The sequence below is a fragment of the Physella acuta genome, unplaced genomic scaffold (assembly GCF_028476545.2).
Source record: "Physella acuta isolate Inbredline_101_S28 unplaced genomic scaffold, ASM2847654v3 ptg000046l, whole genome shotgun sequence".
NCBI classification, from domain to species: domain Eukaryota; kingdom Metazoa; phylum Mollusca; class Gastropoda; family Physidae; genus Physella; species Physella acuta.
Window position 1 is genome coordinate 312,371 of NW_026731566.1, and position 12,512 is coordinate 324,882.

General features: G+C 39.6%; 1 protein-coding gene across 2 annotated transcripts; it reads right to left on the reverse strand.

The window, feature by feature from the left end:
* Positions 1-2,077: 2,077 nt before the first annotated feature.
* Positions 2,078-11,538, reverse strand: LOC131944475 (uncharacterized). Of its 2 annotated transcripts, XM_059305119.1 has the most exons (8): positions 11,412-11,538; positions 9,442-9,670; positions 8,806-8,919; positions 7,462-7,690; positions 6,233-6,341; positions 5,261-5,372; positions 4,226-4,449; positions 2,078-3,354 (listed from the first exon to the last, which is right to left on the reverse strand). In XM_059305119.1, exons 1-8 carry the CDS (start codon positions 11,511-11,513, stop codon positions 2,914-2,916), a joined length of 1,560 nt encoding a protein of 519 aa, XP_059161102.1. In that variant the 5' UTR covers positions 11,514-11,538; the 3' UTR covers positions 2,078-2,913. The 2 variants fall into 2 exon arrangements, with proteins under 2 accessions (XP_059161102.1, XP_059161112.1); XM_059305129.1 differs by lacking the exon at positions 11,412-11,538 and having other exon boundaries at positions 8,806-8,915; positions 9,442-9,543.
* Between the last annotated feature and the right edge of the window lie 974 nt (positions 11,539-12,512).

Consider the following 12,512-nt stretch of genomic DNA (forward strand, 5'->3'; position numbering starts at 1 on the left):
AGGCTTTGGGGGTGGGGGTTGGGGGGAGGAATCTCAATTCAGATCTATCATTTATTTTTTATTTTTTTTATTTATTTATTTTTTTTGCTAAGCTTAAGCAATAAATGGAACGATTTCTCACACACCGCAAGATGTCATCTATTTATTTCACAAGAATCTACTCGCTTATTTCCCTTGCTTTATTGCTGCAAAACTCGACCCGGAAATAAAATCCGGAGGGGATAAACGTTTAAATTTGCAAAGCCGCGTTAGGATTTTTTTTTTATTATATTAAAAATCAAGTTATTTCAACTCCGTAAAAAATTGATCAAACCCATAGCCGTGACGATTCGCCGTCTGCTTGGAATTGTGGGACTGAACGGGCCAGGAGATAACGGCCCCTGGGGAGTGGAGTTTTTCTTTAGCAGCAGACGTCGTGACGTCAACTTTCTTTATTAAAATAAAAGACATTTCCTGTTGACTGACGGAGAAGTTTGTCCGAAACGAAATGTTGTTTATCATCAGGCTGAGGATGTTTGATTGGGCTCTTGTTTTCCTATTGTTACCCGTGGGTTATTTGCTTTCTTTTTATGTGTTTTTTTTTATGAAAGTGGCATTTAAGTGTTGAACTAAATTTGAATTTTTTATAACGTAAGTAGAGTTTAAATAACTTTATCTTTTAGATTTTTAAAAAAAATTTAAGTCTAAATAGCTAAATAATTTTCATCATCAAATTTTTTGACCAGTTAATATAGCGTTATCATTTTTTTAAACTGGAGTTTAAATAACTAAATCATTTTAATCATCATATTTTTACCAGAGTTTATATAGATTTATCTTTTTTTTTTTAACTGGATTTTAAATAATTTAATCATTTTTATCATCATCAATTTTTTACTACAATTTAAATCATTTTAGAATTTAGATTTTAAAATTTTGATTTTTAAAATAAGTAAATTGTTTTTATCATCATCCTTTTGCGTTTGTGCTGAGGAAACGTAATCATTTTGATTGGGTTTTTTTTTAAAACTTAACAAATGTTTGAATAACTTTTTCACGTATAAACATATTTTTAGCGCAATTTCCATTCTGGAGAATTGCGTTTATTAACTCGTCATTTCTGGGAATGGATGGATGGATGAATGTGTGTCCGGGCTTTAAGTCGTATCTCCTCCTCAACGAAGCAATATCGATGACTAGTTCCAAAAGCAATTATGTTAAGCAAGTTACGAGAATGAGCATAGGCTATAAAAATTCCGGGTTTCTTTCATGTATTTCCCGTAAAAGCCAAAAAACCTCGAAAAAATGCAGTTTTTGGCCCATATCTCGGCAACCAGACCACTTAGCGACTTGAAACATGTACCAATCGATTCCTGCCATAATTTAGAACAATATTGCCGAAGAAACTTTTCAAAAATATCCTCTCGTTCGGTCACAAATTTTAAAATTACATAAACACCTACAAACCGATCGCTCTTCTAGCTTGAACGCACCCCAACATTATACGTCAGAGCTATTTTTAGATAACATAAGGAAATTGCGCATAAATGTCACTAGACTTTTTTAATTAACTTGCGCGCCTACTGAACGTGATGGCGCAGCCATGGAACGCGATGACGCATCTATTGAACGTGATGACGCGTGTGGTGTGGTTGTATATACATGCCGGAAGTAGAGATCTATCATCTTAATGATTATCATGTTGATAATCAAGTTCAACTAACCAATGGTTTTAATAACCCTGCTCTTGATTTCAAGGTGCTTAGTTTAGTTAGTAGTTAGGTTTATTTAATAAAAAACGTTTTAATAACTAACCAATGGTTTTACTAACCCTGCTCTTGATTTACGCTACGACAGAGCTATTTTTAGATAACATAAGGAAATTGCGCTAAAATTGTCACTAGACTTTTTAATTAACTTGTTTTAAACTTAATTTGAGTTGTTTTTTCTCTACCTTACTCTAACTTGATTGTTTTTTCAGGTTGTTGGGACATGATGGTGATATTGGGGAGTATTTGATTGATAATCAATAAGGTCGAATCTTTAATTAGATAATCAGACAAACTAAAGAAGTAAAGGAATACGTAGATAATCCGTTGATCACAGATGTGTAAGCTTTATGTATTAATACTGCCAACAATAAGAATATCAGTTTCACCCTAGACAAATTATAGGAACATCTTTTATCCTTGGAACATTATTTAGCGTTTTTTTTTACTAATTTAATTATTCCAGGGGCGTCGTGAGGCGGGAGCGGGGTGCGGACCGCCCCGGGTGATACCCGGCCTAACGACGCCACTGAATGATTCTATCATTTCCTTCCATACTAGAATAACAAATCCGTTAAATTAGCAAAAATTAGACATACCTAAAATGTTTATAATATAATTATCCATATATTCTTCATAAATATAATTTATTCCTTAAGTCCATGTAAAAAATATAACAATGTACTTTATTGGTTAAGTTGATATTTAAAATATAAATAAATTCGTTATGAATTTAAGTTCATCAAGTACTTTGAAAATGTTCACATAAATATATTTTGTCTCTTGCATTCATATAAAACGATGTTAAGTCTCCACAAGCTATATCCTGTTTCACATCATGCGTTCATAGAAAGATGTGTAAAGTCTACATAAAATCTACATAAAATCTATCCCGATTCAGACAACAAGTTCTACCCTGCTTAAAATCACCCGATCTTCCTCGCTTAAGATCACAAGATTTTCCTCGCTTAAGATCACAAGATCTCCGCCTAAGAGCACAATATCTTCCCTGCTTAAGATCACAAGCTTACAATATTGTCCCTGCTTAAGATCACAAGATCACAAGATCTTCCCTGCTTAAGATCACAAGATCTTCCCGGATTCAATCACAAGATCACAAGATCTTCCCTAATTCAGATCACAAGATCACAAGCTCTTCCCTGACTCAGATCATAAAATAACTCTCACTGGGTGTCTGATCGCCATCGTCATGCTCATCATCATTGTCCTCGCTCTCCACATCCTCATCTAAACTCTCCTCATCCGAGGAGTTATCCACCTCATCCTCATACTCTATCATACTCCTCTCCTCCAGGCATCTCAGCCTCTCGAGGGTCACGTGATCGCCGCTAAACGCTCCGCCCTTTGACGACGGCTGGTGGATGTACTGCGGGTGGTTGGCTTCGTGTTTGGAGAAGACCCTGGTGAAGACTTTGGACTTGCTCTTGATGAACTGGGCGTGTGTGAAGCGGCTGGGGGAGGAGAGGACAGAGCAGGACTTGAGCTGTTGTATGCCGGGATAGAAGGTTTTGGGGCGACAGCTGGTCTGGCCGTGCAGGTTGGTTTCGCTTAATGAAGAGATGCATATGTCTTGGAGGTCTGTTTCCTGGAAGATAGAGAATTTGGTTATGTTGGTGATAATTGACGGGTACATAACTGACGTAAAGCCGGCTGGGCATAGTGCTAAAGACATAATCCCTTCATTTGCTGAGGTCACAGAAAAAGGTGAACTCTACTTCACTTGCTCCATGGACCGTCAGGTTAGAAAAAGGAACTTTTAGTCAATAACTCAATAAGAAAATGATCCGGCTTTACTGTAAGTTAGAAATATTTTGTAACAAAAGTTAACCTGCTTTGGCATTAAAAGTAGGAATAAAGAACGTTTAATCAATGCCTTTACAGAGCGTACGAGGTGTCAAATCAGAAGGTTTACGCAGTGCCCTTACATAGTGGGTTGGATGTGAATTAAACTAAAGAGAGAACCAACAACCCAAACACCAATACAACCCCTATCTATCCAATCACAATTTTCGCTTCACATTACACTACAACTTCAAGATCCATACTTTAGTATTTCAAGCTAAATTTTCAAGAATCGAATAACGCCCAATTTATCTAACACGAGCCGGCCCGCGGCATAACATACGCCGCTATTTAGTTGTTTCTAATTTTCAATAATTCATAATTTGTGAATTCGACAGTACCAACGCTGACACTGAAAATATTTCTTTAAAACACTATAAGTAGCTCGTTAAGGACCATAACCCCCCCCCCTTCCTCCCCCCCTCCTCCCCCTACGTTTAAAATCGTTGGCTCTGCTTGTAAACATTTAGAGTGAACACAGCTCACTAAAACCATGTAGGGGTGGGGAGGTAGGGAGAGCGTTTGCAGCTTGTTTTCTAACGGCTCGAAGAGGAGAATTATATATATAGATGATTACAAAACAATGTAAGCCTTAGTAAACGTGTTTATCAAACCTCCTCGGGGATTTCAAAATGGGCGTTGGTTAAGACCGTCCTCGGATGGACGTTCTTGAGCAGTGCCAGTCGTTGGTTGAAGCTGGACGGCAGGTTGGCCGGGTCGTATCGGTCCACTGCGTACAGCCTGGGTCTCCGGCCCTTGGCTAGACTGTAGGAGATGTGGTGGTCATAGCCGATGTTGTGGAACGGGTACAGGTGCGGTCCTTCTTCGTGTAGGCAACCTGAGGGAGAAATTTGTTGATTTAAGTCCTCTTCCGAACTTGCGTTTTTTTGTTTTTGTTTTGTTTCTTTGTTTTTTGTTGTTTGCTTATTGATTTTTGGTTTTTGGTTGTTTTTGGGTTTGTTTTTTTTTTTTTTTTTTTTTTTTTACTTTTTTTTTATTAGTGGTAGTAAAGTTGATAATGAGCGTTCTCGTGAACTGGTGGTGAATAGGACAGATGGAGAAGAGTTTATGTAACGTATGAAAGGAGTGTGTGACTAGGACAGTGCCCAGTAATTCCCCTCCCATCCACTGTAGCAACTGGTCAATTTTGGCTTTAGATGGTACAGAACAGAGAAAGAAGATGTGGTTGGTTTAGGCACAAGGCAGGCATTGAGGGGGAACAACCTTGGAAGGGGATGAACACCCAACAACGAGACTTTGAGGAAGTCACCCCAAAGATGGGCTACACATGGAGTCAGGTTGAGAAAATGGCACAGGTCAGATGACTCTTTGGATGGTGGCTGATACACCATCAGGGGTGAGAGGCAGTGAAGCTGATGATGACGAAGATGATGATAATGATCCGAGAACCATTCTCAAGACTATAGGATCTGTAATTTTTTTTTCTAGCATCAACTTCTTATTTCCAGATATCTTCCCCATTAATTCAGTACTATACTTAATTTTCCTTTATTGGCAATAGCTTTTACATTTTTAGTCTTGGGCTACCATTTTATGTCAGTATATTTTCAGTTCTAAGTCATAAATCTCCAAAATATTTTCAGTCTTAAGTCAGCCGGTCACGTCATGATTTTAATCCACCCAGTTACCTTTGTAACAGCAAGGTCTCTTAGAAGTCTTCCAATGCTGCGGACAATGGATCTCTATTTCTTCCAGGGGGCTGTACTCAGTGACATCCATCCCATACTCGGGCCGTGTCTGCTGTTGAAGTAATGCCAACAATAAAATAGGGCGTAACTAGGTGAGGTGTGGGGAATGAGGGGGCGACTAGCCCTAGAGAAGTTTTGAAACGAGCTAAATATTAAATGAGAGCAGGCAGAACCTAGCTGTGACACGACCGTGGCTGTAGGCGGTAAAAGTAAAAGTAGTTGTATGATCCTCCCATCTCCTACCCGAAAGGGATTTATTAAATGAAAATTAGCATCGATTTTTTTAAATGTTTATATACACAGCTGAAAACTAACTTAGTTGATTAAATCTTATGAAGTATTATATTGTTTAATCCAGCTCAGCCGAGGGATGATGGAAAATGGAGTTGTTTCCTGACAAAGTAGTCTGTCTATAGGCTACATACAGGCTACTTAACTATGCGAATACCTACATGCTAATGAGAGACTAACTACAGGCTAATAGGCTAGACTAGCTACAGACTACCTAGACGCTACATGCAGGCTACATAGGGGTCACCTACAGGTCATCAACTAGCTAGGGGCTTCCTACAGGCTACCTACATGCTACTACACTATATCTATAGAATGCTTACATACAACACAGAAATTACCTAGAGGTTAACTAGAGGCAACCACAAAGCTACCCAGAGTCCACCGAGGGTTTAGAATGGTCAGAGGCTACCTAGAGACTAGCCAGAAGCTACCAAGAGGCTATCTAGAGACTACCAAGAGACTACCCAAAGGCTACCTAGAGACTAGCCAGAAGCTACTCAGAGACTACATAGAGCCTACCTAGATGCTACCCAGAAGCTACCCAGAAGCTACCCAGAGGCTACCTAGAGTCTACCTAGAAGCTATCTAGAGACTACCCAGAAGCTACCCAGAGGCTACCTTTCTGTGTCCCCGGAAGACAACCCTCCTGGACCAGCAGGTCAGCACACAGATGATGTGAGAGGCCATCGTCAGAGTTATCCAAAGGGTGGACACCAAGATGGCGTACCTGTCAATGTCAAGGTCAAACATTAAAGGTTAAATGCACGAACAAAAATACTTCATTTCATTTAGTATCATTTATTTGTAATTACAAGCTTCTTTAGTGTTTCATTTCAAATGAGGTTAATTAATTGTGTACGGTAAGCTGATAATTACGCATGTGTTTCAGTCAGTTTAATCTCTCATCTACTAATTTCTTCAGTAAGGTTTAAGCTCCTACCTAACCAAATCTTCTGTCCACGTTTAAGCTCTCACTTACCAATCAACCTAGTTTAAACTCCCATTTACCAAAATATTTTGCCCAGTATAAGCTCCCACCTACCCATATCTCCTGTCCCCCTAAGCTCCTGCCTACTGCCCCCCTTAAGCTCCCACCTACCCATATCTCCTGCCCCCCTTAAGTTCCCACTTAGCCAAATCTCCTGTCCCCATTAAGCTCCCACCCCATATCTCCTGTTCCCCTTAAGCTCCCACCTACCCATATCTTCTGTCCCCATTTAGCTCCCACCTACCCATATCTCCTGTCCCCCTTAAGCTCCCACCTACCCATATCTCCTATCACCCTTAAGCTCTGCCAATTCCCCCCCCTAAGCTCCCACCTACCCATATCTCCTGTTCCCCTTAGGCTCCCACATACCCATATCTCCTGTCCCCTTTAAGCTCCCACCTACCCATACCTCCTGTCCCCCCCTAAGCTCCCACTTACTGTCCCCCTAAGCTCCCACTTACCCATATCTTCTGTCCTCCGTTAGCTCCCAACTACCCATTTCTCCCGCCCATTAAGCTCCCACCTACCCATATCTCCCGCCCATTAAGCTCCCACCTACCCATATCTCCTGTCCCCCTTAAGCTCCCACCTACCCTTTTCTCCCGCCCATTAAGCTCCCACTTACCCATATCTTCTGTCCTCCGTTAGCTCCCAACTACCCATTTCTCCCGCCCATTAAGCTCCCACCTACCCATATCTCCCGCCCATTAAGCTCCCACCTACCCATATCTCCTGTCCCCCTTAAGCTCCCACCTACCCATATCTCCTGTCTCCCTTAAGCTCCCGCCTACCCATATCTCCTGTCTCCCTTAAACTCCCACCTACCCATATCTCCTGTCCCCCTTAAGCTCCCACCTACCCCGGATGCTCTGCCCAGTTTAAGCTCCTGTAGACCATGTGCTGCCCCTCGCTGTTGGTCAGCCCAAACATGGGGTACACCAGGGTAAACAGCAGGTAAAGGCAGGTGAACCCCACGGGCTGGTACATGTGGTAGAGCCGGCTGGGTATGGCCGTCATGCAGGTATTGGCACCGCTCATCACCGTCAGGAGGATCTGGCACATCATGTTAAAGTAGCCGATGTACCTGGCTATGGAGCAAGGTCAAAGGTGAACGCGACAGGTGGATAGAGGTGAAAGGTGAAGGTGATAGGTAGATAGAGGTGAAAGGTGAATACGACAGGTAGATAGAGGTCAATGGTGAACACGACAGGTAGATAGAGGTCAATGGTGAACACGACAGGTGGATAGAGGTAAAAGGTGAACACGACAGGTAGATAGAGGTCAAAGGTGAACACGACAGGTAGATAGAGGTGAAATGTAAACACGACTGGTAGATAGAGGTCAAAGGTGAACACGACAGGTAGATAGAGGTCAATGGTGAACACGACAGGTAGATAGAGGTCAATGGTGAACACGACAGGTGAACATAGGTGAAAAGTGAAGGCGACAGGTAGATAGAGGTGAAAGGTGAACACGACAGGTAGATAGAGGTCAATGGTGAACACGACAGGTAGATAGAGGTCAATGGTGAACACGACAGGTAGATAGAGGTCAATGGTGAACACGACAGGTGAACATAGGTGAAAAGTGAAGGCGACAGGTAGATAGAGGTGAAAGGTAAACACGACAGGTAGATAGAGGTCAAAGGTGAACACGACAGGTAGATAGAGGTCAATGGTGAACACGACAGGTAGATAGAGGTCAATGGTGAACACGACAGGTGAACATAGGTGAAAAGTGAAGGCGACAGGTAGATAGAGGTGAAAGGTGAACACGACAGGTAGATAGAGGTCAATGGTGAACACGACAGGTAGATAGAGGTCAATGGTGAACACGACAGGTGGATAGAGGTCAATGTCATAATGTACTGTATACATACCGATGTCAGAATGAACTGTGAACATACCGATGTCAGAATGAACTGTATACATACCGATGTCAGCTAGAATGAACTGTGTACATACCGATGTCAGTTAGAATGAAATGTGAACATACCAATGTCAAATGAACTGTGTACATACCAATATCAGTTAGAATGAAATGTGTACATACCGATGTCAGTTAGAATGAACTGTGTACATACCGATGTCAGTTAGAATAAACTATGTACATACCAATGTCAGTGAGAATGAACTGTGTACATACCTATATCAGTTAGAATGAGCTGTGTACATACCGATGTCAAAATGAACTGTGTACATACCGATGTCAGTTAGAATGACGCTGTACATGACGTTGCATGACATGATGTTGGCCGACAGAACATTGTAGCTGAACCAGGTGATTTTAAAGTACCATGGGGTTATGTGAAGCCTTGCTGGGGATTAATGGATTAAGTTTTATGTGAAGCCTTGCTGGGGATTAATGGATTAAAGTACTGTATATATACATATACACACACACAATTCTAAAGCTATACCTAATCAAGTACTTTTAGATTCATATATAATCACCCAAAGTTGATTTTAATAAATATGCACCTTTTTTCCACACCCACATAGACACACACACACACACACACACTTACACCAAGCCTTCGACACACGAAACGTCTGACACACCAAGCCTCTAACACATCAAGCCTCTAACACACCAAAGCTTGGACTCACCAACAATACAACACACCTTGAACACACCAGATCTTGAACACATTAAGCCTCTAACTCACCAAGCCTCTAACACACCAAATCTCTAACACACCAAGTCTTGACCTCACCAAGCCTCTTTCTCACCAAGCCTCTAACACACCAAACCTCTAACTCACCAAGCCTCTAACACACCAAACCTCTAACTCACCAAGCCTCTAACACATCTAACCTCTAACACACCAAACACTCACCAAGCATGCATGTGGGAATGGCGTAGTACACACAGATGAGAACAACAATCTCGTAGAACTGGAAGCAGATGAGCAGCAGGTAGAGCCAGACGTGCATGTAGCAGAAGGAGGAGAAGGGGGTGCAGCCGGCCAGGTGGGAGAACAGGGTCGAGTAGATGTAGCTCGTGGACAGCAAGGTCATGGTCAGGATGCAGAAACGAGACTGGAGATAGGTGGTTCGCTTGCCGAACTTCGTCGAGGAGAAATTTTAAAAGTTTCTAAAAATATGTCACGTGACTAGAATTTTTAAAAATGTTTATTCTCGTTATTTAAAGAACAAAAAAAGGGGGGAGGGACGGTGTTGCCGAGCGGTAGAGCGATAGACTGCTTGCCCGAAAGTCTCGAGTTAGGATCTCGGGCTCGAGAGTGTAGGACGTCCCTGAGTTCACCCAGCTCTAATGGGTACCTGACTCACGTTTGGGAATCAAAAGCGGTTGGCCATAGTGCTGACCACACTATCCCACCATATGCCGAGGTCATTAAAACAGATGAACTCTACTTCATCAGCCCCATGTGTCTTGGGCACGAACCTGTCAATTTAACAAAAAATAAGCTAAATGTTTAAGAACCTAAAATTGTAAAGTTTTCTGTTGCAAAAAATAATATGTATATCAAACAAAAAGTAGCTAGCAAGTTATATGAACCTAATAACATTTTTTTAGATAATACGTTTTTGAAACCGTCTCTTTAATGCAGATGAGAATATAAAATAAGAAACATTCAAAATATTAAACCACTAATTTTTCAGAATATCTTCATTCGTATTAGGGGAGTGGGGTGGGGGTAATATATATATATATGTATATATATATATATATATATATATATATATATATATATATATATATATATATATATATATATATATATATATATATATATATATATATATATAGGCGTCTTATTAAACTTTCCCAAAACATTTTCCCAATTATTTTTTAGGCCAGCTCTAGAAACGCATATGAGTATCTCTCACATTTTAAAACCATCTATACACATACAATGTTTGGGTTCTGATTTAACATAATGAAAAATGTTAAAGCTTTCGAAAAACGTTCAGAAATTAAAATAGGTTTTCTCACTAGTGGGTGAAAAAAGACAAATGTATTTTGAACTCAATAAAATTATCGAGGGAAAATAACGCTAAGAGTTCAACTGAGAAACAACTAATATATTTATCATCAATTGGAATTCCTTTTACCCAGGAATAAAATAAATAAAAGCTCGTAGACTATTTAAATTGTGGGTACTGGTTATTCAGCATTGAGCCCGTATTACCGTAGAAAATGAATTCGCATTTCGAGATTTTGAAATTTATTTTGCAATATAAATATTTATTACTCATTTTAACGCAGTCTTTTGTAAAAATAAATCACTGAACAAGGTTTAGTTGACCTCTCTGTTATTCTGTTCCCGGGTCGCTAGACGACGGATACATTGTATTGAACTAAGGGAAGCTACTCTCTTTTTTTTTCTAAGAGAAAGGGGATTTAACCCACTTGAGTGGCTTCCAGAAGAAATGTTACATTTTTTAAAACTAGTTTGTGACTCCTTAGAAGTCCTGATGTCCAGAGTTTCAAATTTTTTTGTAAAATGAATATGTTATCAAACAAAAAAAATATTCAGATTCATTTCTTTCATGTCTCTTTATCGTTAAAAAATATTTGGAAAAACTCGCTTCGTGGGCGTAATTTTTGACCTGGGCTAGAGGTCAGGCTAATTTTTATATAGCCTTAAGTTTAAGGTTAGTATCGATATTAGCGACACTATTCAGTTTTATTAAATTGAGTTCATCAATAATTTGTTTACTAGAACAGTAGCCTATTCTTGACAATATTTCAATTTTGTTCAAAACAATTCAGGTTACTTTACACATGAGCAGGATTAGAGTTAACTAGAAAGTTAGTGTTAATTATTGTTCAAAACGATACCTCGAAAACAGCAAAGTCGATATTTTCAAAATGGTTGAGCCACAGGTTGGCAGTTTGAAATTCCCGGCTCGCCTCCAAAAGGTAGTGTCTCCAGGGTGGCATGTACAGAAGGTTGTGGGCCGCCACTATACGCCTGAGGGTGGGGGAGGGGGTGGAGAATTTACATTTCCGATTACAGGAAACAGTGATTTCATTGCTTGGTGGTCAAATAAAAAAAAAAAGTAAAGAATCCTTTTTAGACCTAGCGATCCATTTGGGTATATAAAGTAAAAGCTCATATGTTTTTTTACCTCGGCCTATGAAGGTAAGGTGTGGTCAGCACTATGCCCAGCCGCCTTTACTTTTCCCAACATAAGTCAGGTACCAATCAGAGCTTTGATCGCTCAAGAGATCTCCTACATATTTTAGTGACCAAAGCTTCTATTTTAAAAGTCAAGCTTGTTTTCTTTTCTCATGTTCAGTGCTATTAAAAATCTTTTATTAGGCCTATGTTTTTTATTTTCTTTTTGTTTTGTTTTTTCTTCTCACTTTTTAAATTAAATAGTCACCACGTAGACTACGGGTAAAAATACTCGCTTTAAAACCCTATCAGTAGCTTAAAATCCTTTAAAGACAATTATCGGTCGATTCTCGGGCAAGAAATCAACCACCCGTGACAAATAGTTCACTGTTGTCGGTTGATTTAGCGCCCGCTAGTATTTAATTTTGTTATCTCCCCTTTTATTATTGAATTTTGTAATTTATGACTAACCTAATAATTAAGTAGAGTAAATAGACTATATATATATATATATATATATATATATATATATATATATATATATATATATATATATATATATATATATATATATATATATATATTGACATTGGAAATTAATGTTTGTGGAAAAGGGTGTATTAGAAAAAGGTTAAAATTGAGTTACAAGATTTTTCAAAAACCTACAAACAAACAAACAAAAAATACAGAAACTGCGGCCTAAATAAAAGCAGATAACAACTAAAATCAGACAAAATATTTTTCAAACCAAATTACTTGGGTAAGACTCCACTTTTCCGGCGTCGTCGGAATATGGCCCTGGGCTTGGTCACGCAGGCGGC